At 38.9% G+C, this 25,711-nt stretch overlaps 2 protein-coding genes across 3 annotated transcripts; both read left to right on the top strand.

Annotated features, from left to right (window-relative positions):
• Positions 1–3,511: 3,511 nt before the first annotated feature.
• On the top strand, positions 3,512–6,936 carry LOC139386564 (peptidase inhibitor 15b). Of its 2 annotated transcripts, XM_071132217.1 has the most exons (7): positions 3,512–3,802; positions 3,956–4,087; positions 4,327–4,615; positions 5,111–5,229; positions 5,400–5,532; positions 5,745–5,860; positions 6,178–6,936. In XM_071132217.1, exons 3-7 carry the CDS (start codon positions 4,349–4,351, stop codon positions 6,311–6,313), a joined length of 771 nt encoding a protein of 256 aa, XP_070988318.1. In that variant the 5' UTR covers positions 3,512–3,802; positions 3,956–4,087; positions 4,327–4,348; the 3' UTR covers positions 6,314–6,936. The 2 variants fall into 2 exon arrangements, with proteins under 2 accessions (XP_070988318.1, XP_070988317.1); XM_071132216.1 differs by having other exon boundaries at positions 3,513–4,087.
• Positions 6,937–8,420: 1,484 nt separating this feature from the next.
• On the top strand, positions 8,421–18,623 carry LOC139386806 (cysteine-rich secretory protein LCCL domain-containing 1-like). The gene is made up of 15 exons (XM_071132613.1): positions 8,421–8,630; positions 9,046–9,365; positions 11,321–11,439; positions 11,700–11,832; positions 11,932–12,047; positions 12,204–12,304; positions 12,401–12,571; positions 12,718–12,778; positions 13,454–13,520; positions 14,117–14,247; positions 15,397–15,440; positions 15,531–15,603; positions 15,694–15,763; positions 15,937–16,070; positions 16,520–18,623. The coding sequence occupies exons 1-15, from the start codon at positions 8,519–8,521 to the stop codon at positions 16,569–16,571; spliced, it is 1,704 nt and encodes a 567-aa protein (XP_070988714.1). The 5' UTR covers positions 8,421–8,518; the 3' UTR covers positions 16,572–18,623.
• Positions 18,624–25,711: the final 7,088 nt, after the last annotated feature.

Below are 25,711 nucleotides of genomic sequence, written 5' to 3' on the forward strand. Positions count from 1 at the left end.
AGGCAGCTGTCTATCGTTGTCTCTGATTGAGAATCATACTTAGGCAGCTTTTTCCCACCTGTGTTTTGTGGGTAGTTGTTTTCTGTTTTGTGTCTGCACCAGACAGAACTGTTTTGTTTTGTTCCACGTTGTTAGTTTGTTTCAGTGTTCAGTTTGAAAAAATAATCATAAACACGTACCACGCTGTGGTTTGGTCCTCTTCTTGAGACGAGCGTTACAGTAAAACTCTTGAAAACACTCCCAAGATTACAATATATAGAGAAAAACTATTTTTCCAATATCACCTACTGTATTTCAAAACAAAAAAAAGAACAAGACATAAAATCTTTGCTAATTGTTTTGTTCATCCGAAAGGTTTTTATTAGGAGCAATTGGTTGATAAACAACCAGCATTCACAGCTGATTCCCATTATAGAAGTTGAGAGGCTCTGGCACAAAATGGGACAATGGTGTGTATCTCATTCTCATGGAAGTGATTTCAGAACCACTAAAGAAGTTTAGACTTACAGTACTTTCATGTACTGTAACTGTAACTGATTTTGGAGAAAGGCTTTGGAACTGTACTTGAGGGAGGGTGCTGTGGGTATCGGGTGTTTTTCCAGTTGTCAGCTAGCTTACAATCAATGCGAATGAGATTCATTATTTCTTTCTCTTCTTGGTTCTTCCATCATATAATCATTGTTGCATCCTTGTGCTTGAGGTTAATGAAAACAGAAATGACAGAAAAGGTTGTCAGTCAGTAAATGCAAACATCTGCTCTTCTAGGAAACAACCAGGGCCACTATGATGTCAGGGGCATTTTGATATTCTACAGCAACACAGCAAAAGTGGACCCTGTTTGTACTGCTCGCTTCAACACAGTCGAGATATATGCGACCCAGCAGATGTGTTTCACCAGCTGGTCAGATTTGCTTTGGCTGAGAGGTTTGGTTCTGTGTGAGTGGCAGCCAACCATCGATGCTTTCCTTTTAAATATTCTCACAGTCCTCCTCCCACAGCATCCACACCTGTTTACTAACATTATGCAAAGCATATTAAATCAACCAGAACATTGTCCAGAGATGATAAGACCTTACATTTTTGCTTAGAATAAGTTTAATAAAATTGTATAATAATCTGTTTGTACTGTCTGGCATGCAGCTTATTTCATTGGCATTAACATTTGGTTTGGATCTGCTAATTTGCCGAGCAGGTTTGAGGGTGCGTGCCAATAGAGCTGAGCTGCCCTGCCCGTCTGAGTAACATACTGGCCACAGCAGTGTGGGGTCTGAGGTAAGACAGGCCTAGGATCTGAAAAAACAATCTCACGGTCATCATCTTTGGTTGATGGCCAGTTTGCTGTCACGGGCCTGCCAAGTCTCGATAATCTGTGAGAAGGCCAAACCTGAATTTAGAATACTAAGCCATAGAAAGCCCATTATCTCAATTAGAACAAGCCAACAAAGGGGAAATATACAGTACGTTAAGGAGTGTGTTGATTGCTTGATTTCACTACAAAATAGGACTAATTCTGAATAGAATAATATTGAGAATTTGAACATGTGCAATATACCATTTTAATACCGCGAAGGTCAAGCTATAACATAATGGATATGAGTCATTCAAAAACATTGTTTTTGCTCCGATTGTTTTATTTCAGTATGAAATTGGGATAGTGTCATCACAGAAACTACATTTGTCAGTTCAGTCACAAATTACAGTAAGTCTTGAAACCAGCCTTTTGGGAGAATGCATTTTTCCCATGCTGCCTGGTTCTTCTGAAACAGCTTGAAACCTGTTGCTAATATAAAAAATAAAAAAAATGAATGCTTAAGTCCACAGAGAAATATTGTGGGTTTAACTGGACTGTTTCTCTTGGACAGAAAAAGCTTGCCTCAAGCTTGCCTTCACTCGGAGGTGGGAGATGGGCCTATGCCACCGGTTCAGATCTATTGAGACTGCATGGGACTCTGAATGCACTGCAGAAGTAGTCTTAGTTTTTATGTCCCTGGAGGAATTTCATTCTGCCCCAGTTGCTGATCTTTTTTTTTTTTATTATTGTGAAAATAGAACACATGAGAGGTTTGGAATGGAATAGAATATTTGAGAATAGACAATGGAATATTTGAGAAAAGGCATTGTATCCCTGAAGAACCCCATTCCTCAATTACATGGTTTCCTAAGCTCTATAGGTCAACCTTCAATTCTAACTTTGTAATTTGTTTGGCAGCTGGAGATCTCATTTAGGGTTGCTTACAGCCTTACTATGCATCAAGCTTGTATATTTACACATCTAACTGGTCTATACTAATTGTACATTTATATGAATGTTTTAAGGGTAATACCAAAACACAAGCCAGATGGGAAAAAAAACACCATAACTAGTTTAGTTTTTCATATAATGTAATTGATATGAATGCAGTTGTGATTTCTAATGAAATAAAGGCCAAAATGGGTCAAAAATACCAAAACTGATGTGAGCTTGTACAGTTTTAACATCTCATTCTTTCAAAATGGTCAAGTCTACGGTTCTAGACTAACCCCTGCCAATGGGTAAGAATATAATTGGGTGGAGTGCACAAGTGGCAAATTGAAGAATATAGTATACTTTTAAACCACCACATAGTTTCATGTGTGTCCCCAATTTGGTCAGCTTTACTGGAATATTCTTCACTTCTCCAATACCATAAAATGAAAAATAAAATAAAAATAAATATTTTTTCATCTTAAATTAAACTATCCGAAATAATATATTTGGTTTGGACAAAACTAAGTCAATGGTAACAGTCAAAATCCTGTGTCCCTTGAACAGCTGCAATGGGAGAGAGTCAAAATCTTAACAGGCATGAATAGATTTTTATAATCCATAGTATAACAAACATTAAACCAGTACAGGAAGTTATTCCAAGCGGCTAATTACACTCTTCTTGTGTAAAGAGTGATGATGTCACACCAAAAGCTACTGCCTAGTGGTCTAGCTCCACTGTACAATCAATCACACAGGGAACTAAGTCCTTGTGGCTCAGAAGGGAAAACACTGCCTTGAATGGTCGGCTACCACTAAATTACCATGAATGAACATCACTTCAACTGTACTTTGAGTTTCTTCTAGGCTGTAGCTTAACGTATTATTTATGTCATTCTTTGCAGGGCAACAAAATAGGACACAACTCCCTTGATGTATATGAATTGTCATTCTTGATGTTGCAATATTAAAACTTGAGTTGACTGAATCAATGGAACTCAAAGACGGCTCTGAGTTTACAGCCAAGTTTTTATATCACTGCACTATTTGGAAGAAAACAAGTATGTCATTCTTCCAATAAAACTTTCAAAAGCACTAAGCAAAATAAGCAAAATAACAGAAACGATGGGGTAAATCACTGAAGCACTTTGCTTCAGTTCATTTCCAAATGGCAAAGAAAATTATGACCCTCATGAGTTTTTTTCAACTTGGCACTTATTTTATTCTAGGGGGAGGGGGGAGAGTGCCCAGGCAGTAGATTTGGCCACTGAACAAGTGTAATCCTTCCATTACAATGAACATGACAATAACCCCTAGGCACAGGAGACCTCAGACCAGGAAAATTACTTGCAATACTGTAGTTGGAAAACCTGAGACTATCTAAATCAGTGTTTGGTCTTTTCCTGACAAGGTTTTGTTGCTCAAGGGCATGAGCCTGATCCAATTTAAAATAAGAGCAGAAAGTTAACTGCACCATGGACTGATAACTAAGACAATATCATCGTGAACAACAAGCATGGCATTGTGATGCTGACAACCAACTGAGTGAAGTCATGAAGAAGACACCTTGCTATTACAGTAATATAAAGGATATAATCCTAACTTGACCTAAATGTATTGCAATTTGATTTTCAATAAATAAGCATGCAATAAACAATGTTACAAGTAGCATACAAATAATATAATGTTGACAGTAACAACTCAGACACTGTTTACCATATGCTCCTTGAGCAATGACAGATTATAAAAACCGTGGCCAAGGCAGAGGCATGTCGCAGTAGAGTGAGAGGGACTGAACAGAGTACGCAGAGAAGGGAATTGTACAACTTTGAACAGGCTCATCTGAGACTTTCTGAATTGCGGGTAAGACATTGGCTATTCAACAATGTATTTTGGATCAAACGTTCATGTTATATTTTGAATCTAACCAGGGAAGTGATAGTTTGAATAGTATAGTTATTTGCCAAAACATTTTTTAAAGAATTAATGTGATCTTTCTACCTTTGCGTTTTTATTCAAGAGCATGACATAATTATCCAGAGTAATGTAGGCTGCCTGTTTTATTTCAAACGAGACTGTTATTTCTTTGTTTTTCTTTACAGTACGTGACTAAACGGGAGAAGAATGAAAGGCATGTGCTATTTTAACAATGTGGTCCTGTTCTGCATAGTCAGTGGAGCAAGTGGATGGCTCATCCATAACTCGACAGATTCCACTTCAATAGCCAATTTCACCGACATGAACTCAACGTTAAACGCGCAGGTGTCTGCGCTCATCCCCAAGTCTAGACGGAAACGCTGGATTTCACAAAGTGACATGCTTGCCATCCTTGACTATCACAATAAAGTCCGAGCAAACGTCTTTCCACCTGCTGCAAATATGGAGTATATGGTGAGAGCAAGTTTTTAATTGAGATTCAATTGAAAATGTTTTACATGCTAAACTAGTAGGCTACTTTTTATTTGAGATTTGTTGGCGTAATGTTGCCTTTGTGATTTGATCTGATAACTTACTGTATAACTTTTTTTGGGCAATTAAAATGTAGGAATGCATCATGAGTCATGTGCCTACTATGGCTTGGTCTATGGCTCACCCTGCTGGAAACATAAGTTTACTACATAAAATCAGTGTGCTCATGGTCACATTTTCTTTCTCTTTTTTTTTGGGGGGGGGGGGGGGGATTCTGGCATCTATTCGATATCATTGCAAGAAGCTTTACTCTTTCTATTCGGTATCAACATATAACTGATGAGCAGTTTTGTGCATTTTGTATTCATGCAAGGTAATTCAGGTAGATATTTATGAGAGCAGCTCACAATGCATGGTTTTTGTGCACTTTTAGGTTCAATCCCAATGAATGCATTATCATGTCTGCAACACATACAGGTGTGGGATGAAGGCCTTGCCAGATCTGCTGAAGCCTGGGCAGCCACGTGTCTCTGGGAACATGGACCACCATTTCTACTGAGATACCTGGGACAGAACCTGTCGGTCAGAACAGGGGGGTATGTAAAGCCTGGCATGTGTCAATCATATATCAACTGACCACGTGTTGATACAATATTTTATTTGTTTTTATTGATTGAGGGGGATCCGAGCAATGCCATCTTTGAGTCCAACCTCATGCAATGTTGACTATGGCACAAAATGAATGTACTTGATGTGTTTCTTCCAGATATCGCTCCATTCTGCAACTGGTCAAACCTTGGTATGACGAAGTCAATGATTACATGTTTCCATACCCTCGTGACTGCAACCCCAGGTGTCCAATGAGGTGCTCTGCACCGATGTGTACACATTACACTCAGGTACAGTAGCCATCTAGGCACTTCAGATTTGGGAATGTTTGGGGTAGTCTTCTCCTGACGAAGACCCTGATGAAGGTCTATTGACCTAAACATTGCTTCTACGAGATGAATTCAATCATTTGTGCAGTATTCATGATAACCAGGGTGCTGGAGTTTCTTCTTTTTCAGGAAAGTATTTTTATCCTCAAAAGACTTATCTGACTGATATTCAGATGGTGTGGGCTACAACGAACAGAGTTGGCTGTGCAGTTCAAACGTGCTATAACATGGTTGTCTGGGGAGCCATGTGGAGACAAGCAACATACCTGGTCTGTAATTATTCCCCAAAGTGAGTCCTGCTTAATACCTTAACAAGCTCCACTTATCACAGCTGAATGATTGATATCCTCTCTCTTACATTTCAGAAACTCATTGTCAGACCGAATGAGAACAGATTTATAGGTGTTCGCGTAAACTGATGTCATTATGAAAGCATCAAGGCTATTTTATGCAAAATACAAACGTATAGCTGCTATTATGCTTTAGATTTGTGAAATGGGAAATGACTACTACATTAATTCAAATTGGAAAATTATATGTTTAATGCCCAGGGGAGCATTTTTCAACTTCAACAAGAATGACACATTATTACTATTTATTTTCCAGGGGGAACTGGGTAGGAGAACCTCCCTACAAAGTTGGCATCCCATGTTCAGCATGCCCACCAAGCTATGGAGGCTCATGTAGTAACAACCTATGTTTCCCTGCAATAACGTCCAACTACATGTACTGGTTCAAGTAAACCATTTAGACATCTGTTTTAATAATGAACTGTCAGATATCATAATTTCACATTGCTTCAAATGTCAGATGTATTTCCCCCAAGTACTTTATATGTACAATGTACCTTTTTATACAATTACACATTTTGAATTATAAGCTACATTTGATTTGGTTTTGAGATGTAAATGAGTATCATACATTGTTATGTTGTAGCATACAACTTATTGTTGTCTTACCATCATATTGATGGTCAAATGTATTGATCAGCAATCATGTTGTTTTTGTTGGTGACTTTTGATTGACTACTTGGTACAGAGGTCAAACCTACAAATACCTCCACTAGGCAGTGGTTAATAAGCTTCCTCATAATTATAAAGACAAGAGTACATTGGATCGATCGACTCCAGCTCACTGTACCATATGTCAGTAGCATTTTCAACATTGCTAAATATTGTTTTATTAAAGATTTACTGTATTTTTGTAAGTACTTCTGAAGTGTTTTCCAGAAGATGAATTACATGTCGTTGTTTTTATTTGCATGAAGCTTCATATTTTTACACCGTTGAATGTCACTTATATTTGTGTTCATGTAATTGCTATGGCCTGTTAGCATTGTTATAGAATAAAGACTGCTAAACTGTTTGTCTTGCTTGAGAAAGTGTGTTTGGAATGTCCAACTGCATCAGAAGAGGTTTTAGCAGCTGTAGTGAGGAAAGGAGAACACCAGAGGGCAAGCCTGACAAAGCAAACCTTTTTTTTCTCAAATCAAATTGTATTTGTCACATGGGCTACACAGTTTACAGCAGGTATAAAAGGTGCAATGAAAAAACTCTGCCTGCAGTGGAATATTCCCTTGTGAATATTCAACAATGTCCCTGTGACTGAAGACAGAAGACTGATAATTATGGAAATGTTGCACATAAGTCACACAAAGACAAGTAATGAAATTAATAATAGGGAAAACAACACAGGAAAATGTTATTTAGACACAATGTCAACTATCTGCTGAAACGTTCTGTACACTGCTTAATAAAATCAAAAGAATGTCCCTGGTCAACATCATTACAGAGAATTTGTTTAGGCCCAGCCCATAAGCCAATTATCTCTCGGATCTGTTCAGTTCCCCACTGACTTGGAGTCTTGCAGTGCTAGAACACAATTGACCCCTAGCATGGAGTGTCTGCATCTCTACTTTAAAGCACTGAAGAGGACTATCAATGGGATTAAAATTCCCTTAGTAGGCAACTTTGAATTGGCAGTGGTACTTATTCACCCAAAATGTATTTGCTTGTACAAGTTACCCCATCAATGCAGTCACCTGGAAGCAACCATGGTACTGTACAGCAACCTTTTACAGGTCTTAGCTGGGCACTGACTTCATTTCCACCTGAGTGGGCTTTTCTTGGTCATGTGGGTTGATTCCTCTAGACATCTTACTAGGAAGGCAGGATTGAAGTCAGCATGACCTAAGGTGCTGAGAGTCTGATGCCCAGGAAGGCACTCATAAAACAGGGAGCACAGAATGCCCTCTACCCATAGGATACCAGCTATCTCCATGATACCCACCTGAGGAACAGAGTCTGTTTCTCAAACTTGGCTTGATGCTCACTGAAGTGGAAAAAGCCTAATCAGTTTTGATGGTTTTGGCCATCCTTAAGCTGCAGAGCTCAGTTGGGTTGTGTTGCTTAACAGGGAGTTTAGGAGGACAGCAAGTTCAGAGAGAAGCTTTTCTTTGTGTCATGGATGCAGGCACAAAGCTAGAGAGGCTTGAAATAACATAGACAGTGATGTTTGGGGTGTACATTACAGTAATAGTTAATTAATCCATTCAACTCAAATCCCATTACAGTAAATGTGATAATTTAACATCTCAAAATCTTACCAACAAACATAAACAGAAATACTATTCTAAAGAAATACTAAATGTACATGTGAGTGGGCTCTTATTAACCAAAGTTTACCTTGCTGTAATTTGAGTGGGATGGCTGGGATCAGAACCAGAGTCTTCCAATAGTTCAATCTGGGAACACAGGAGGAGGCCAAGGGCGGGGTCTGCGGCGTTACGCATCGCTAAATCTAAATTTGGCATATAAACGCAGGGAGCGCTCATACTTGAATGATTATACAGGTACGCTCGAGATTCCTTGGTGGATGTACGATATCCGAACTTACTTACTTATTACGTATATTTAGGCTCCTATAGATTTCCTAAATCTTAGGATGTATGAAGAGTAGCTTTCATGTTCACCATTCTGCTTCAATACAACTTTTGGAGCTGGATGGACATTGTTTCCCGGGGATAGTTGACCAGATTGAACAAAACGTTTTGGTAAAAGGTACATTTAAAATATATATATATATTCGACACTGGGATAACGAAAAATACTGTTTTGAATTATAACTTTGTATTACAACAGGATCGGAGGTGAATTGCCTTGCCTTGTAGCCTGTGAGAGAATTTCGCACGCAATACGCATGCTCATGAAATATTGCATGTGCTTGGCAAAAACTTATTTTTTGTGTGAACAGTGCAATTGACCTACTGTCAAGAGCTTAAAATACACCAAAGCCATGTACAGTAGTATCGTTCTAATTCTAATGTATGATATCCTTGTGCCAGAGATGTGATAATTCATCAGTTCTCACATTCAAGTGAATGCATAAATCAATAACCATTAATATTAAATTGAATAAAGATCTCTGAATGCTTGACCAACCATCATATTCTATTTCATTTTTAATTTTGTTTAGCCGACAGAATACAGATTTTGTATTGGAGTGAACCACAGAGGCTGGAGAGGCTGATCATCATCATGAAGGGTGTACCTCAGGACTGGCTGAGAGGGTTTGGGTTGCTATTCTTTGCCCAAACAGTACTTTCTATGGGGATCCCTAACTCTACTCACCTGGAGGCTATACTGGAGAAGTATATGAACAAAGATGATGAGTGGTGGGTGTCCAAACAGAGAGGGAAGAGAGCCATAACTGACGGTGATATGCACCTCATCCTCGATTTGCACAACAAGCTCAGAGGTCAAGTTTATCCTCAAGCTTCAAATATGGAGTATATGGTAAGAAAGCTAAACCAGGATCATCTGTGTCTGCTATATTTATGTTATGTTTAGGTTTTCCTAAGCTGGACTGTAGGCAATTGGAATATGACACTTGCTCATACTGAAGAAGGAGATTGTACAGTACTACAGATTGAAGCAAGTGTTAGTTACGTATTTTGCACTCATACTTCATCTAAGCTAACGTGTGATACTTGTTCATAGACTCAAGACATCTAGGCTTGATAATCTGGAACATTCTCAAACCCATTCAACCAGAATGGTTTCAGCAGATCACATTTGGAAAGTCAGGGCCAATGCAGGTTTCACACCAAGCTCTGAGAGCCAGTGGTGTAAAGTAACTAAGTCAAAATACTTTGACGTACTACTTAAGTAGTTTTTTAGAAATATCTGTACTTTACTTGAGAATTTATATTTTTTTACTCCACTACATTCCTAAAAAAAATATGTAGATCTTTACTCCCATACATTTTCCCTGACACCCAAAAGTACTTTCGAATGCTCAGGCAGGACAGCAGTATGGTCCAATTCACAACACACCTACCAATATAATGCGTTGTCATCCCAATCGCCTCTGATTGGGCAGATTAACTTAACAAATACTGCATTTGTATGTTTTTGTCTAAGTGTTGGAGTGTTGCCCCTGGCTGTCTGTAAATGTAAAAATATGATACAATTGTGCCGTTTGGTTTGCTTAATTAATAAAAGGAATTTGACATCTAGCATTTACTTTTTACTTTTAAGTATGCCAATTGAGTGAATTTTCCACAACTATACTTATGTAAAAACAAATATTTTTACTCAAGTAGTATTTTACTGGGTGACTTTCACTTTTACCTGAGCCATTTTCTATCAAGGTATCTTTACTTTTACTCAAGTATGAAAATTGAGTACTTTTTCAAAACCTAAAAACAAGCCTGACCAACAGCCAAGCAATAAAGCCAGTATGTTACTGCCCCTGTCAAACCTCGAGCTCTGGCCCCTGCCTTGGCTACCGACCAGCTCTCTCTTCCACTGTTATTGTGCACTCTGCCTCAACCATTTAAACTCACATTTTCAAATATTAGTCTTTATTTAATTGCCTTTGGCAACAGAGCTGGGTCTGTGTTGACTCAAACTTTTAACAGTTGAGCATCATCCTTTGAAGTATGGTTGATCAAATATAGGTTTCTGCAAAGGATTCCTGGAAGCAATGTAAAGTACTCTTCCCAGATGGAGGGGTTAACTGTAAATGTTGAGAAGAACACAAAGGATTTGCCATTTAGAGGACATAATTTCGATGTCTTAATGTAAATATCCAACACTATTTGGACAATTTGGACGATTTCCATGTATAAACAGAGATTAGGATCCAGGCCTACAGTATGTCCATTTCCTTCAAGCCCACTGCACTAACCCTAAGCAGTGCATAATGCAGATATCACTCATGTAATGTACTACACATGGAAGACGTTAGGACTGTACAGGGAAGCCGACTGGCACCTTTTTCAATTAACCTTGATGGGTGTTTGTGCAGTTAAACAGCAGAACAGCAGCACACTACACCTATTCTTCTAATGGACAATTTTACTACAGCTTGGCAGAAACATTAGAATTCCTCACATCATATCTACTTAGCTCTTTGTCAGAAACAAGTGGCGCACAAATAGTTTATAGTGTCAATTGACCCAATACAAGATCTGTATCATGTGCAGATTGGTGCACTTTAGTGCAGAGTTGATGCAGAGGCCAGTAGTACTAAAAATGCCATCAGGTCCCCCAATACTTTCTGGGAAGAATGTTAAGATTTGCATTTCCAATGTTTGTTTATCAAGAATGCTGTATTTCTAGAGTCTAAGTAACACTAATACAAGCATTTTTAAGAGTTTTAGTCTCAGTAGCTCTAGCACGAATCTGATGAGCCTGCAGATATGCGTTTAGCTTATCAGAGTAACTCTGACTTTCACATTTGAAAGGTTTGGGATACGGAGCTGGAGAGGAGTGCTGAACACTGGGCACACACCTGCCTGTGGGAGCATGGACCACAACACATGCTAACCCAGATTGGACAGAACCTGGGTGCCCACTGGGGAAGGTCTGTATAATAACAGAAGAGATGACCAGTTTGATTATATGCATTATGTCATTATAGAGTAGTACTGTATATGCATTTCCTAACATGATTACTCCTAGATGCTGTGTTTTAGGTGGCTTCAACAGGATGAATGACAGTTGTGTGGTCGTATAAACTCATGAGGCAACAAATGTGTGATTAAACAATAGAGTACAGAGTACTGACATATTGCCATGGGTTGTGTCCAGTTAGCTCAATTGTTTTGTTTCCACTTTCCTCAGAGACCGACCACCAACATTTCACGTCCAAGCCTGGTATGATGAAGTGAGAGACTACAGCTATCCCTATCCACAGGAATGTAACCCACACTGCCCTTTCAGATGCTCTGGTCCTGTCTGCACTCACTACACACAGGTAAGAGTTTCCTATGACAATATCATAAGACTTTATTTAAGGACAGAGAAGTCTGAGAGGACCATTATCTGAAGGGAGCTACTTTGTCTGTCTTTGCAGATGGTTTGGGCAACAAGCAGCCATATTGGATGCGCTATCAATGTGTGCTACAATATGAATGTGTGGGGCATGATTTGGACTAAAGCTGTGTACTTGGTTTGCAACTACTCACCGCCGTAAGTTTTCCAGTTTAAAAAAATATATTCTTATGTTTGACCCCCCCACAAAAATGTTTTATTAAGTTCAAATTGCTGTATATTATGTAGTGTATTGGAACTGGGAGGGATTGAGTCAAAAGGTTCAGTGTGTTTTATGATGTAATTTGTGTGCAGGGGAAACTGGTGGGGGCATGCCCCATACAAACATGGCACCCCATGCTCTGCTTGTCCGCCCAGCTACGGTGGAGGCTGTAGGGACAATCTCTGCTACAAAGGTAGGCTGCTTTTTTGGTGCAAAACACATTGGTTGCTTTTCACATTTTTGTTTTGCAGGGCATATAACATGTGATGTGGCTCTTGTTCTTCTTCAGAGAACGGAGTACAGAGACGTCCTGCCCCTGAACTAGAAGAGACAAATTACATCGAGCCGGAGTCGCAGCCAGAACCGAGGGCCCAAGAGCCTCGGGCGAGACCACTGCCCCCAACACCATCATCCAATGACAACGTGGAGAGGAATGAGGTGGTCAGCACAGTGCAAATGTGTAAGAATGTATCTCTCATTTGATTGCACTGTATTTCATATACAATGTCATTGTACAGTAGGACATGTCTGTCACCAGACAGATAAGTTTATATTTGGAATGACTGCCAGAAGATCTAAGTGAGATTGGTTTTCTTCTCTTTAAAGGTCAACAGATGGACTGTGAGACCAAGCTGCGTGATCGTTGTAAAGGAACCACTTGTAATCGGTAGGCCTAAGTTGTAAAGGAAACACTAATAACACTGTAGGTAGGCCTACGTTGTAAAGGAAACACTAGTAATACTGTAGGTAGGCCTAAATTGAAAAGGAAACACTAGTAATGCTGTAGGTAGGCCGAAGTTGTAAAGGAAACACTAATAATACTGTAGGTAGGCCTAAGTTGTAAAGGAAACACTAGTAATACTGTAGGTAGGCCTAAATTGAAAAGGAAACACTAGTAATACTGTAGGTAGGCCGAAGTTGTAAAGGAAACACTAGTAATACTGTAGGTAGGCCGAAGTTGTAAAGGAAACACTAGTAATACTGTAGGTAGGCCGAAGTTGTAAAGGAAACACTAGTCATACTGTAGGTAGGCCTACGTTGAAAAGGAAACACTAATAATACTGTAGGTAGGCCTAAATTGAAAAGGAAACACTAGTAATACTGTAGGTAGGCCTGCGTTGTAAAGGAAACACTAATAATACTGTAGGTAGGCCTAAATTGAAAAGGAAACACTAGTAATACTGTAGGTAGGCCTACGTTGTAAAGGAAACACTAGTAATACTGTAGGTAGGCCTACTGTAGGTAGGCTTAAGTTGTTCACTAAGTCGATGCTGTCACTCAGTTCTTACTCATTCCTGTGAATTGGTCAAAGCTGAGTTATAACTATTGTTTCTTCTTGCAGGTACGAGTGTCTTCCTGGATGCTTGTCTAGCCCAGGAAAAGTAATAGGGACTGGGTATTATGATATGGTATGAAAAGAAAACACAATTTTGTATATGTCAATTTGTTTTGTCTATTCTCAGTGCACAAGTTGTAGGATATAAAAATAATGATATAAAACAACTTTAGTCATTTTGCTCACATATTCTAATTCTTGAGCAGTATTGGACCCCTCAGAGCGGGAGTTGAACAGTTTGGGATGGCCATAGTATAGTGTCATAATACATTAAGCAGGGGTCCCCAACTAAATTCAACTGCAGGCCGAGGATGGTCAGGGGGCCGGAACATAATTATAAATAATTTGTACACTGCAAATTGACCACAATAAGAAGAAGCGCAAACCGATATAGTACCTGACAAAAACATAGTAATTACATTGGGATACGATCACATATGTCTCTCTATTTATTTGTGGGAAAACTTGGGAACATATTTCCTCAAACAAAATCAGTTGGAGCTGATTTCCTGGTGTTTTTACGGTGTTTTATGTCCAACAATGAAAATTCACACAAAAAAATGAATATGCTCATTAAACTTGGGGGGCCAAATAAAATTATTTGGCCCACGGGCCGCCAGTTCGGGAACTCTGGTATAAAGAGTAGTGAAACATATTTGAATTTTTCAGCAATCAAGTGTTTGCGGAGCTGGTTTGCACGCTGGAATCATAGACGATGGCGGAGGCTGGCTGGACATTACAAGACAAGGAAGAAAATCACATTTCACAAAGTCGTACAAAAATGGTGTTCAGTCTGTTGCGTGAGTTAAAATTTTACTCACTCCATTATGTTTGTTTTACTCATTCCATTATGTTTGTTTTACTCATTCCATTATGTTTGTTTTACTCATTCCATTATGTTTGTTTTACTCATTACACTATGTTTGTTTTACTCATTCCATTATGTTTGTTTTACTCATTCCATTATGTTTGTTTTACTCATTCCGTTATGTTTGTTTTACTCATTACACTATGTTTGTTTTACTCACTCCACTATGTTTGTTTTACTCATTCCATTATGTTTGTTTTACTCATTCCATTATGTTTGTTTTACTCATTCCACTATGTTTGTTTTACTCATTCCACTATGTGTGTTTTACTCATTCCACTATGTTTGTTTTACTCACTCCATTATGTTTGTTTTACTCATTCCACTATGTTTGTTTTACTCATTCCACTATGTTTGTTTTACTCACTCCATTATGTTTGTTTTACTCATTCCACTATGTTTGTTTTACTCATTCCACTATGTTTGTTTAACTCATTCCACTATGTTTGTTTTATTCACTCCATTATGTTTGTTTTACTCATTCCACTATATTTGTTTTACTCATTCCACTATGTGTGTTTTACTCATTCCACTATGTGTGTTTTACTCATTCCACTATGTGTGTTGTACTCATTCCACTATGTTTGTTTAACTCATTCCACTATGTTTGTTTTACTCATTCCACTATGTTTGTTTTACTCATTCCACTATATTTGTTTTACTCATTCCACTATGTGTGTTTTACTCATTCCACTATGTGTGTTTTACTCATTCCACTATGTGTGTTTTACTCATTCCACTATGTGTGTTGTACTCATTCCACTATGTTTGTTTAACTCATTCCACTATGTTTGTTTTATTCACTCCATTATATTTGTTTTACTCATTCCACTATATTTGTTTTACTCATTCCACTATGTGTGTTTTACTCATTCCACTATGTGTGTTTTACTCATTCCACTATGTGTGTTGTACTCATTCCACTATGTGTGTTGTACTCATTCCACTATGTTTGTTTAACTCATTCCACTATGTTTGTTTTACTCATTCCACTATGTTTGTTTTACTCATTCCATTATGTTTGTCATAAAGCCAAACCAACAAGTGACACGTTTTCACACCAAATGATTCAAATTTACAGGATGAACAGGAGTGCAAATGCCTTCAACGTATTTACTGTACCAGGTATGTCTGGTCTACTATCATGTTGTGCACCTTTATGTCTCAGTAATGCATGTATTGTTTGAATGACGTTGTGGCATCTTTGCTCCTCAGTAAAAGCAGTCACATGTGAGACCACCGTTGCACGGTTTTGTCCCTACAAAAAACCTGCACGGCACTGTCCAAGGTAAAGAAAGAGGTCACTTTCTAATAAACCGAACTTGACCTTCTACTGTAAAGTTGATACCGTGTTTAATAGATATTTTTCCCCCACCAGGATGTATTGCCCCCGCAATTGTCTGCATGAGACTCGTGCCAGAGTCATTGGAACACAATGGTATTCAGATGTAAGTCCTTGTATGTCTGTCTGTCTGTCTGTCTGTCTGTCTGTCTGTCTGTCTGTCTGTCTGTCTGTCTGTATGTATGTATATACTGTATGTCTGACAATGGCCTTCAAATATTTTATTTCTCTCATAGAACCGGCATGTGTTTTACGCTAACCTACCTTGTTCTTTTCTAGAAATCCAGTATATGTCGGGCAGCCATCCATGCTGGTGTCATTCAGAATGACTCAGGAGGCTACCTGGATGTGCAGCCCGTGGACAAGAGGAGACAGTACAGCGGTAGCTATCAGAACCGAATCTCTTCAGAAAGGTAAGGGACATGAATAAGGGAAACGCGTGCCAATTGTGGGGTTTTGACTCTGTTGCAAATGCTTTTGGATGCGTAATGGCTAGGAACCAGGATTTTTTCTTGGTCGGCTCATGTGGTCAGAAAAACTCTTTGCCTTGTCAGATTTGGGGCGGCAGGTAGCCTAGTGGTTAGAGTGTTGGACTAGTAACTGAAAGGTTGTAAGATCAAATCCCAGAAATCACAAGGTAAAAATATGTTGTTCTGCCCCTGAACAAGGCAGTTAACCCACTGTTCCTAGGCCCTCATTGAAAATAAGAATTTGTTCTTAACTGACTTGCCTAGTTAAATAAAGCTCAAATAAAAGATACATTATAGGCTAGAATCAGTGTCATATACTGTACCTTGGCTTGACTATGTAAACTGTTCTAAGCTGAATGCAAACTTACACAAGTGTCCATTCTTCCTCCCAGCCTACAGAATCCCTCAGGTGGCAAAGCATTCAGAGTATTTGCAGTCATTTGAATCCACATTGCAAGGACACTGGCAATGAAAATGAGCACTTGTCATTTCACGGCCAGTAATTACACTGCTTATGGTTTCCTTCTCTTGCTAAGCTGCACCTCAGCTTCTCAAGGCTGTTCAATTCACTTTGATCACAATATATACAAAGATACACTGTTCAAATGTAGATCTTTTAAGACTGTATATTGGCTGTATATAACATGTTGTAAATAAGTTGAATGTCTAACAAATTGCAATCTCTCATAGATATTTGTATCAGAACAGAAAAATATGTAATGTGCATGCATGGTAAAGGTTTTAATTCTATGATATTTCAAATCTTGTATTGTTTTTACAAAATTTGTAAGTATTTTATACATTTTGATGATTGATGTTGATGTTATATTTCATGATACAAAATTGTATAGCCCTTATTCATAGATTTTTACAGTTCAAGCCTGGCTGGCCAGGAGTGCGTCAGAGAATTTCATAGCACGAACCACATGGTGAGACACCCAAAATATGCATTATTTATTTACATTTGTGAAGAAATCATTGTTATCAATGGTCAATTCTGGAAGGACAGTTGGGACTTTCATAGCATGTATTTTAGCTGAACATACAGTATAGCAATTATTGTATGTTTCATGAAATCAGTTCTCCATTGATTGCTACTGTTCATAATACAGTAGCTGTATGGTATGTAGTTTATAAAGCACTACCTCACGTTGTTAGAAAGGCACCATTAATGTACTGGAAACTACTGGTACCCTGTCTGGATGGCAGAGAGAGTACTGTCTTACTGTCCTAGATCTAACATGTGTTTGTCAGGTTCACAGGGCGTTACTGTGTGATAAAGGGCTAAATCCTGGTGTATTCAGTAGTAGCTTTTCATATTTCTAAACCCAATTATCTGGTTGAAACATTAATAATATTTTGTATATACATTATACAGCTATTACACATGTTCATATATCCACAGAACAAAGGCACTCATATTCAACATTTCAAAAACAGAATTTGTAGAAAGCCCATATCCTTTCCAGGCAGGAGCAGTAAAGAATGAAAGCTGAGCAAGCCCTTATGTTAAACTACTCGGGCCCACTGGCTGTGCGCTAGGTAGAGCAGACAAAGAGTGACTTTGTGTGTGTTGATCTCGATCTCACTTCCCTGGATGCATTTCCCCCACGCCTGCCACAGATGTGGTCAACCCCAGCTGAAAGGTCTCTGTCAGTCACCCGTACACACACATACCCTCTGTGGGATGCTTTATGTAAGGGTTGAGATTCAAGTTCAGTATATTTTACTCAATAGTTTCGTCTGAAAGGAGTTTGCTTCGGATAACGCATTTTAACTAATGCTGTAACTTTTTTAAAGGGGCAAGATCATATCTAAGATAATGTACTGTATTCTCTAATTTTGTCAAAAGCTCTTGTTAGACTACGTATATAGTCAGTCAACATAAGAGATGGTTAAATATTAAAGCTGTAAGTGGGTCAGACTTACTTCAATATGGAATAGAAACAAGGGAATCCAATAGGACAGACATATTGACCTTTATCCATAAACTTTTATCCATTCTTTAGAAATAGATATTACATACTAGCTTCCATTGCTAGTGCAAAGCTATGGTTAATATATTGTATACACTGTACTGTAGTGGTGACCCATTATAACACACAACCCCCACTATCACCACCATTCTGCTGAGTGACCGGGGGCTGGACTGAGAGGAACTTTTCCAGGAAGAGGACCAGGGCTGATAGAGAGCTGCTGATGGCCTCATTGAGTTCCGCACCACTCTCCAGAGAGAAGAGGCATGCATCAGAACACTGTCAAAATTCACAGGGCAGTGTTGCAGAGGAGTCCACTGGCAAAGACGCCAACTGTTCACTGCTGCAGGAGTGTTATACAACATGAAAAGACCCCACCGTCACAGACCCGCACAAGGATCAATACATCACCATCTCAGAGGTGCTGTTTGGTGAAATTAGATTTGTTTCCTTTCATTTGGACTGTAGCGACTGCTAATAGTATACCTGATACTAAATAAAATAATAATCAATCAAAAAAGTTGGAGAATATTGTGTGTTTATCATGTATTTGATGAATGTCTTCCAGTACTTGTTAATGCTTGTCCAATGTCTGTGGTTGCTGTGAGTAGAAATCAGCTCCATCAAATGAATGTTGTTATAGTATAACCCTCCTAAATTTGACACACTGTAGTACAGTGCAGTACAGTACAGTGAACAGTGTTCCCACTGGGCACAGACATCAGTTCAACGTCTACTTTTGATTTACATTTAGTTGAGTTGTCAACTAACGTGAATTCAATGTGAAATCAACAACAACAAAAGTTGACCATGCCATTGGATTTAGGTAAAACATTTGGTGGGAATTTTTTTAATGACTTTTAGCAAATCCAATCATTTTTGCACATTGATTCAACATCATCACATTGAGTTTTTTTGTTGAAATGTTGTGGAAACAACGTTGACTCAACCAGTTTTTGCACATTGGGTTCTGTGCAATCATGATACTTTATACAGTGCCTTGCGAAAGTATTCGGCCCCCTTGAACTTTGCGACCTTTTGCCACATTTCAGGCTTCAAACATAAAGATATAAAACTGTATTTTTTTGTGAAGAATCAACAACAAGTGGGACACAATCATGAAATGGAACGACATTTATTGGATATTTCAAACTTTTTTAACAAATCAAAAACTGAAAAATTGGGCGTGCAAAATTATTCAGCCCCCTTAAGTTAATACTTTGTAGCGCCACCTTTTGCTGCGATTACAGCTGTAAGTCGCTTGGGGTATGTCTCTATCAGTTTTGCACATTGAAAGACTGAAATTTTTTCCCATTCCTCCTTGCAAAACAGCTCGAGCTCAGTGAGGTTGGATGGAGAGCATTTGTGAACAGCAGTTTTCAGTTCTTTCCACAGATTCTCGATTGGATTCAGGTCTGGACTTTGACTTGGCCATTCTAACACCTGGATATGTTTATTTTTGAACCATTCCATTGTAGATTTTGCTTTATGTTTTGGATCATTGTCTTGTTGGAAGAAAAATCTCCGTCCCAGTCTCAGGTCTTTTGCAGACTCCATCAAGTTTTCTTCCAGAATGGTCCTGTATTTGGCTCCATCCATCTTCCCATCAATTTTAACCATCTTCCCTGTCCCTGCTGAAGAAAAGCAGGCCCAAACCATGATGCTGCCACCACCATGTTTGACAGTGGAGATGTTGTGTTCAGTGTGATGAGCTGTGTTGCTTTTACGCCAAACATAACGTTTTGCATTGTTGCCAAAAAGTTCAATTTTGGTTTCATCTGACCAGAGCACCTTCTTCCACATGTTTGGTGTGTCTCCCAGGTGGCTTGTGGCAAACTTTAAACTACATTTTTTATGGATATCTTTAAGAAATGGCTTTCTTCTTGCCACTCTTCCGTAAAGGCCAGATTTGTGCAATGTACGACTGATCGTTGTCCTATGGACAGAGTCTCCCACCTCAGCTGTAGATCTCTGCAGTTCATCCAGAGTGATCATGGGCCTCTTGGCTGCATCTCTGATCAGTCTTCTCCTTGTATGAGCTGAAAGTTTAGAGTGACGGCCAGGTCTTGGTAGATTTGCAGTGGTCTGATACTCCTTCCATTTCAATATTATCGCTTGCACAGTGCTCCTTGGGATGTTTAAAGCTTGGGAAATCTTTTGTATCCAAATCCGGCTTTAAACTTCTTCACAACAGTATCTCGGACCTGCCTGGTGTGTTCCTTGTTCTTCATGATGCTCTGCGCTTTTAACGGACCTCTGAGACTATCACAGTGCAGGTGCATTTATACGGAGACTTGATTACACACAGGTGGATTGTATTTATCATCATTAGTCATTTAGGTCAACATTGGATCATTCAGAGATCCTCACTGAACTTCTGGAGAGAGTTTGCTACACTGAAAGTAAAGGGGCTGAATAATTTTGCACGCCCAATTTTTCAGTTTTTGATTTGTTAAAAAAGTTTGAAATATCCAATAAATGTCGTTCCACTTCATGACTGTGTCCCACTTGTTGTTGATTCTTCACAAAAAAATACAGTTTTATATCTTTATGTTTGAAGCCTGAAATGTGGCAAAAGGTCGCAAAGTTCAAGGGGGCCGAATACTTTCGCAAGGCACTGTATCTTTATAGAATTATCTCACTTGATCCAATATACTATTGAGCCTCTAATGACATAATTTATGTTACTAGTTAGAGTGTGAGAACTTTTAAAATATTTTTGATTGTGGATGTTGGTTTATTGTACAGTACAACTACTGTATGTAAAATATAGTCAGTAATTATATGAGTTTTGAAGTATGTTTGAAATGTCAAGGCAGCTAACCACTAGAGAAACATTAGCTGGTGTGTAAAGGTGAGTGGTTTCTAAATATGACTTGTACAATCCTTCTCATGCTTTATAGCTTGCTCCTGAGGTTGACTTCTGGGTGGACATATATAATGTACTGTATATGGGGCAACAATCACTAACTCCAGAAAAATAAGTGTTGTGGTGGTTAGTGCCTCATTCCTGTACTCCCTGAGAGAGTTAACCATTATTATGGTAACATAGTTGCCAGCTGTGTTTAGTTGGAAGAGAGTAATTATATTTGCATTGCTGGTTTTATAATGATAATGTGTTATTTATAACAGCGATAATTTAAATTCACTCTCACATGCAATAGATAGGATACATGTCACGGAATTCCCCCCCCAATTTATTTTTAAGAATTACAGTAGTCTGGAAATTATTTGAAATTCTGTGTCCTGTGAGATGTGTTCAATTCAAATGCAAGAATTGAATTGGAATCAAAGAGCAATTTCCCACTCAATTCAATTCTGACCCCAACACTGCACTTCAGAACATGTAGCCTATAGAGTACAACCCATAGGGTACATATTCTGAAGTAGGAAATGCAACAACAAACTATTCTCAATTTCCATTTAAAAACGCACGTTTTTATTCACAACATGAGCATTTCAGAGTTAGAATAAGGTTCTCCTGTATCTCTACATAGTGGATCAAACATGTGCAGCCTCCTGCTCTGACCTCATCACCCTTCCTCCTCCACACACACCCACCCAGTTGTGATGATGGCAAGCCTCTCTCTTTCTCTCCCTATTTGTTGGTATCCCACACACAGACTTCCACTGCCAGTGTGGCAACCGTGCAATATTCCCCACAGCCTCGCACTGCAATAGTAGAACCAGTCAACTCTTTATGGACTCTTTTCATGCCTCTACTGTTTGTCCCTAAAGAACCCTATGAAACTTTTTCCGTAAATCCCAGAATAGTTGTCTAACGTCTTGGCACACTTTATTGGTGCCCTCCTGTCGCTGCCTTGAGCAGAGTACACATAAATGATGAGACTATTTTCATCTTAATATTTATGAAATTCATTAAATCTGTTTTTGTAACATCTGTTATTAGGCTACCCCCCATGCAGCACACTGCAGGATAAGTGTTCACCAGTGGCGGTCGTGACGTTTAAGATGAGGGAGAACATTTTTTTTTTTATGAGCATGGCCTTATTTCTATTACAGCATATTGAATGACTCTCATTCATATTGCATTCACCCAGTTCAATGTAACAGTGATAGGTTTAGGCTTATACATGATACTCTAATTGTCCCTATACCCATCATGAGGTTGCTACAACCCAGCCTATGAATGAAAGGTGCACAGGTTGAGATATAAATTAGAGTAATCAAGGTGACAGACAGTGACACATTCAATACCACCTTGCATACTCCTGCCTGCATCTGGCTGTTCTAGTTGGTAATCATTAGTCTAACAGTTGCAAATGAGAGTTTCTATTGGACAAATTCTGGTATGTTCTTCTCCGTTTGCTTTTGTCTAAGAAACATTTGTCAACAGAATCTGTGAAATGAATACACCCCTGACCACACTCAAACACAGTTCACTTTCACATCATCACATACAAACAGCATGATAATTTTGCTTGTTGTATAAATTCCTTCTTGCATCTATGCGCTCTCCTCCTCTCACCTTTCCCTTCACTTGTGAACAACACATCAGCTGTCTGTGACCAGGCAAAAAAACTTTTTGAAGGCAAACTATATCATAACCGCTAACTGCTACACACAGCCTACATCGTTTTCACCATATTAGCTAATGTCTTAGACAACATAGCTACCAAAACTAACATGTTATAAAACCTGCTACAATCATACAGTACAGTCTACAGTCAGCAAGCAGTTTAGCGGTTACACCGGCAGCCTCGGTGGCATTACATCTATAAAACCAAAAGCTTACATTGACTTGGAAGAGTTCCAGTGTTGGATAGCCATAGCCAGCGAGCTAACATAGCAACCCTCTCTGTTTGAGCCTGGTGTTTGAGTAGGCTAAGCTAGATAGCGGCATATGCTAGCTAAGTGAAAGTGAAATACAATGAAATATAGCTAGCTCTCTCTCTTTCTCTTGCTTATTCTACATTTTTAAAGAAATGTATTTGTTCAAAACTGTTCAACTATTGTCTTTCTCTCTCTTTAAGTCAACAACTCATCACATGTTATGCACTGCAGTGCTAGCTAGCTGTAGTACATGCTTTCAGTACTAGATTCATTCTCTGATTCTTTGATTGGGTGAACATGTTTATTCATGCTGCACGAGCTCTGATAGGTTGGAGGATGTCCTCCGAAAGTTGTCATAATTACCGTGTAAATCTATGGAAGGGGGTGAGAACCATGAGCCTCCTAGGTTTTGTATTGAAGTCAATGTACCCAGAGGAGGACGGAAACTAGCTGTCTTCCGGCAACACCATGGTGCTACCGTACAGAGTGCTATTGAGGCTACTGTAGAACTTCATTGCAAAACAGTGTATTTCAATCAATTATTTGGTGACGTGAATATATTTAGTATAGTTTTATCTAAAAAATAATAACTTTTTAAATCTTTCACTATTTTTGTTTTTATGAAATTCACTGAGAAGAATGGTCCTCCCTTTCCTCCTCTGTGGAGCCTCCACTTTCATTATACTAATACTCATTAATTAGTCACTTGTGTACAGTACAGTACAGTATACAGTACGTCTTACAAACATTCAGCTTTGCATCAGTTAGCCCCTCTGTGGGGCAACTGGTTTACTCTTTACTTCTTTTGACAAACACAATATGCTTTCTGACTGGAGACCTGCATTGTGAATGCAATTGAAAGTAATTGTAGATACTGTGCCCTACAGTATGAAATACACAACCGTTCAAAAGTTTGGGGTCCAGCATCCTGGAGTTGCCTCTTCGCTGTTGACGTGATACTGGTGTTTTGCGGGTACTATTTAATGAAGCTGCCAGTTGAGGACTTGTGAGGCGTCTGTTTTTCAAACTAGACACTATTGTACTTGTCCTCTTGCACAGTTGAGCATGGGGCCTCCCACTCCTCTTTCTATTCTGGTTAGAGACAGGGGCACCGGTACCGAGTCAGTGTGTGGGAGCAAAGTGACTTTTACAACATTAACAATGTCGACACTGTATTTCGGATCAATTTGACGTTATTTTAATGGACAGAAAATGTGCTTTTCTTTCAAAAGCAAGGACATTTCTAAGTGACCCCAAACTTTTGAACGGTAGTGTATATAAAAGTTAATCTACACAATATATCACCCACTTGCATTTTCACTGCACAGTAGAGACTCAAAATAACCTCTGTAGTGACATAAGAATTTGTCCAAGCCTCCATATTTATTTAGTTTCTTGGGTTTGGAGTGCAGACTGTAAACAACAAGCAAGGCTACAAATAGAATTTACACACTTAAGAATATAGTCACCAAGGGGCTGGGCCTCACTCCCCACGTCATCTCTGAACTTTTTCTGTTTACAGGAGGGTTTTGATTTCTCCTTTTTTTCACCATTCACACATTAACCATTCTAGAATCGTGGAGTATAAGGAGTATAAAATAGTAGCTTTTTGTCTTGATGAAATGGGGGTGCAGGATCAACATGCAGCTGCCAAGCCATAAAATAATGGTGCCAACAACCAGCACCAATTGCCAGCTCCAGCCCTCACCTGTTTTTTATTATGATTTCCGCCTACATAAGGAACCAGGCTACAAAATAGACCTGAGTTTATGTACTTTACTTCCGTTACTTAGGATCACCTAACTGGGCACAGACGTCAGTTCAACATCTAGTTTTTATTTATTTGGTTGAGTTGTCAACTTTAATGTGAAATCAACAAATAATTTGATCATATCATTGGATTTAGGTTAAAAGTTTGAAGAAATTCCCTTATGTTGATGACTTTTTTCTAATCCAATCAGTTTTCACATTGATTTTTTTTTTTATGACGTGGAAACAACATTGATTCAACCAGTTTTGCCCAGTGGGACTGTACACTTATTATGTCTAGAGGTATGTGCAAACGAACAATGACAATGATGCCCTCTGCAGGATAAAAGTTCTGTCAAAGCACTGAAGATAATGTAATGTATGTATACTCATGTACCATTAGGGGAACATACAGGGCACAGAGAAAGGTCCCTATGGAATATCTCAAGTGTCGTCTCGTTCTGATCAAACCACAATTTATAATAATCATTGCTAATCAAAGAAAGTAAAGAAATAGCTAAATGTAATCAGCTACATTCTGGGGGTACTTGAATTACTTTAAGATTTTATATTTTAGCGGAGATGCCATTGCACCTCTTGGTGGCAGCATCCCACTTTCCCAGGATGCCTTTCTCCAGCAGTGGGTGGCACGCCAGGCCTGGGGGGGGGCAGAAAAATATTTGAGAGGAAGCAGATACAGAAACGTGAGGGGTCAAAAGAACAAACAAACCGACTAGGACTGGGAGAGGAAGAGATGAGAAGAGATCAAACTCATTCTGCTGACATTAGTTACTTTTAACACCTACCCTCAAGCTCAAAGTGCACAAAATGATCAAGGTGGAGAAATGGAAATAATGAGAGAGAGAGAGAGAGAGAGAGAGAGAGAGAGAGAGAGAGAGTTAATTTACAGCTCATTATATCCAACAACTTTTTGTCTATTATTCTTACAAGTTCAAGAAGTTAACCATGTTCCTCAGTGATCAAGATCTTAGTTAAACTCCCCCCAAAGTGAACAGAATGAGGGTTCACATGAACAATCAGTGTTCATTTGTGATCTGTCATTCA

The sequence above is a fragment of the Oncorhynchus clarkii genome, chromosome 28 (assembly GCF_045791955.1).
Source record: "Oncorhynchus clarkii lewisi isolate Uvic-CL-2024 chromosome 28, UVic_Ocla_1.0, whole genome shotgun sequence".
Taxonomy (NCBI): Eukaryota; Metazoa; Chordata; class Actinopteri; order Salmoniformes; family Salmonidae; genus Oncorhynchus; species Oncorhynchus clarkii.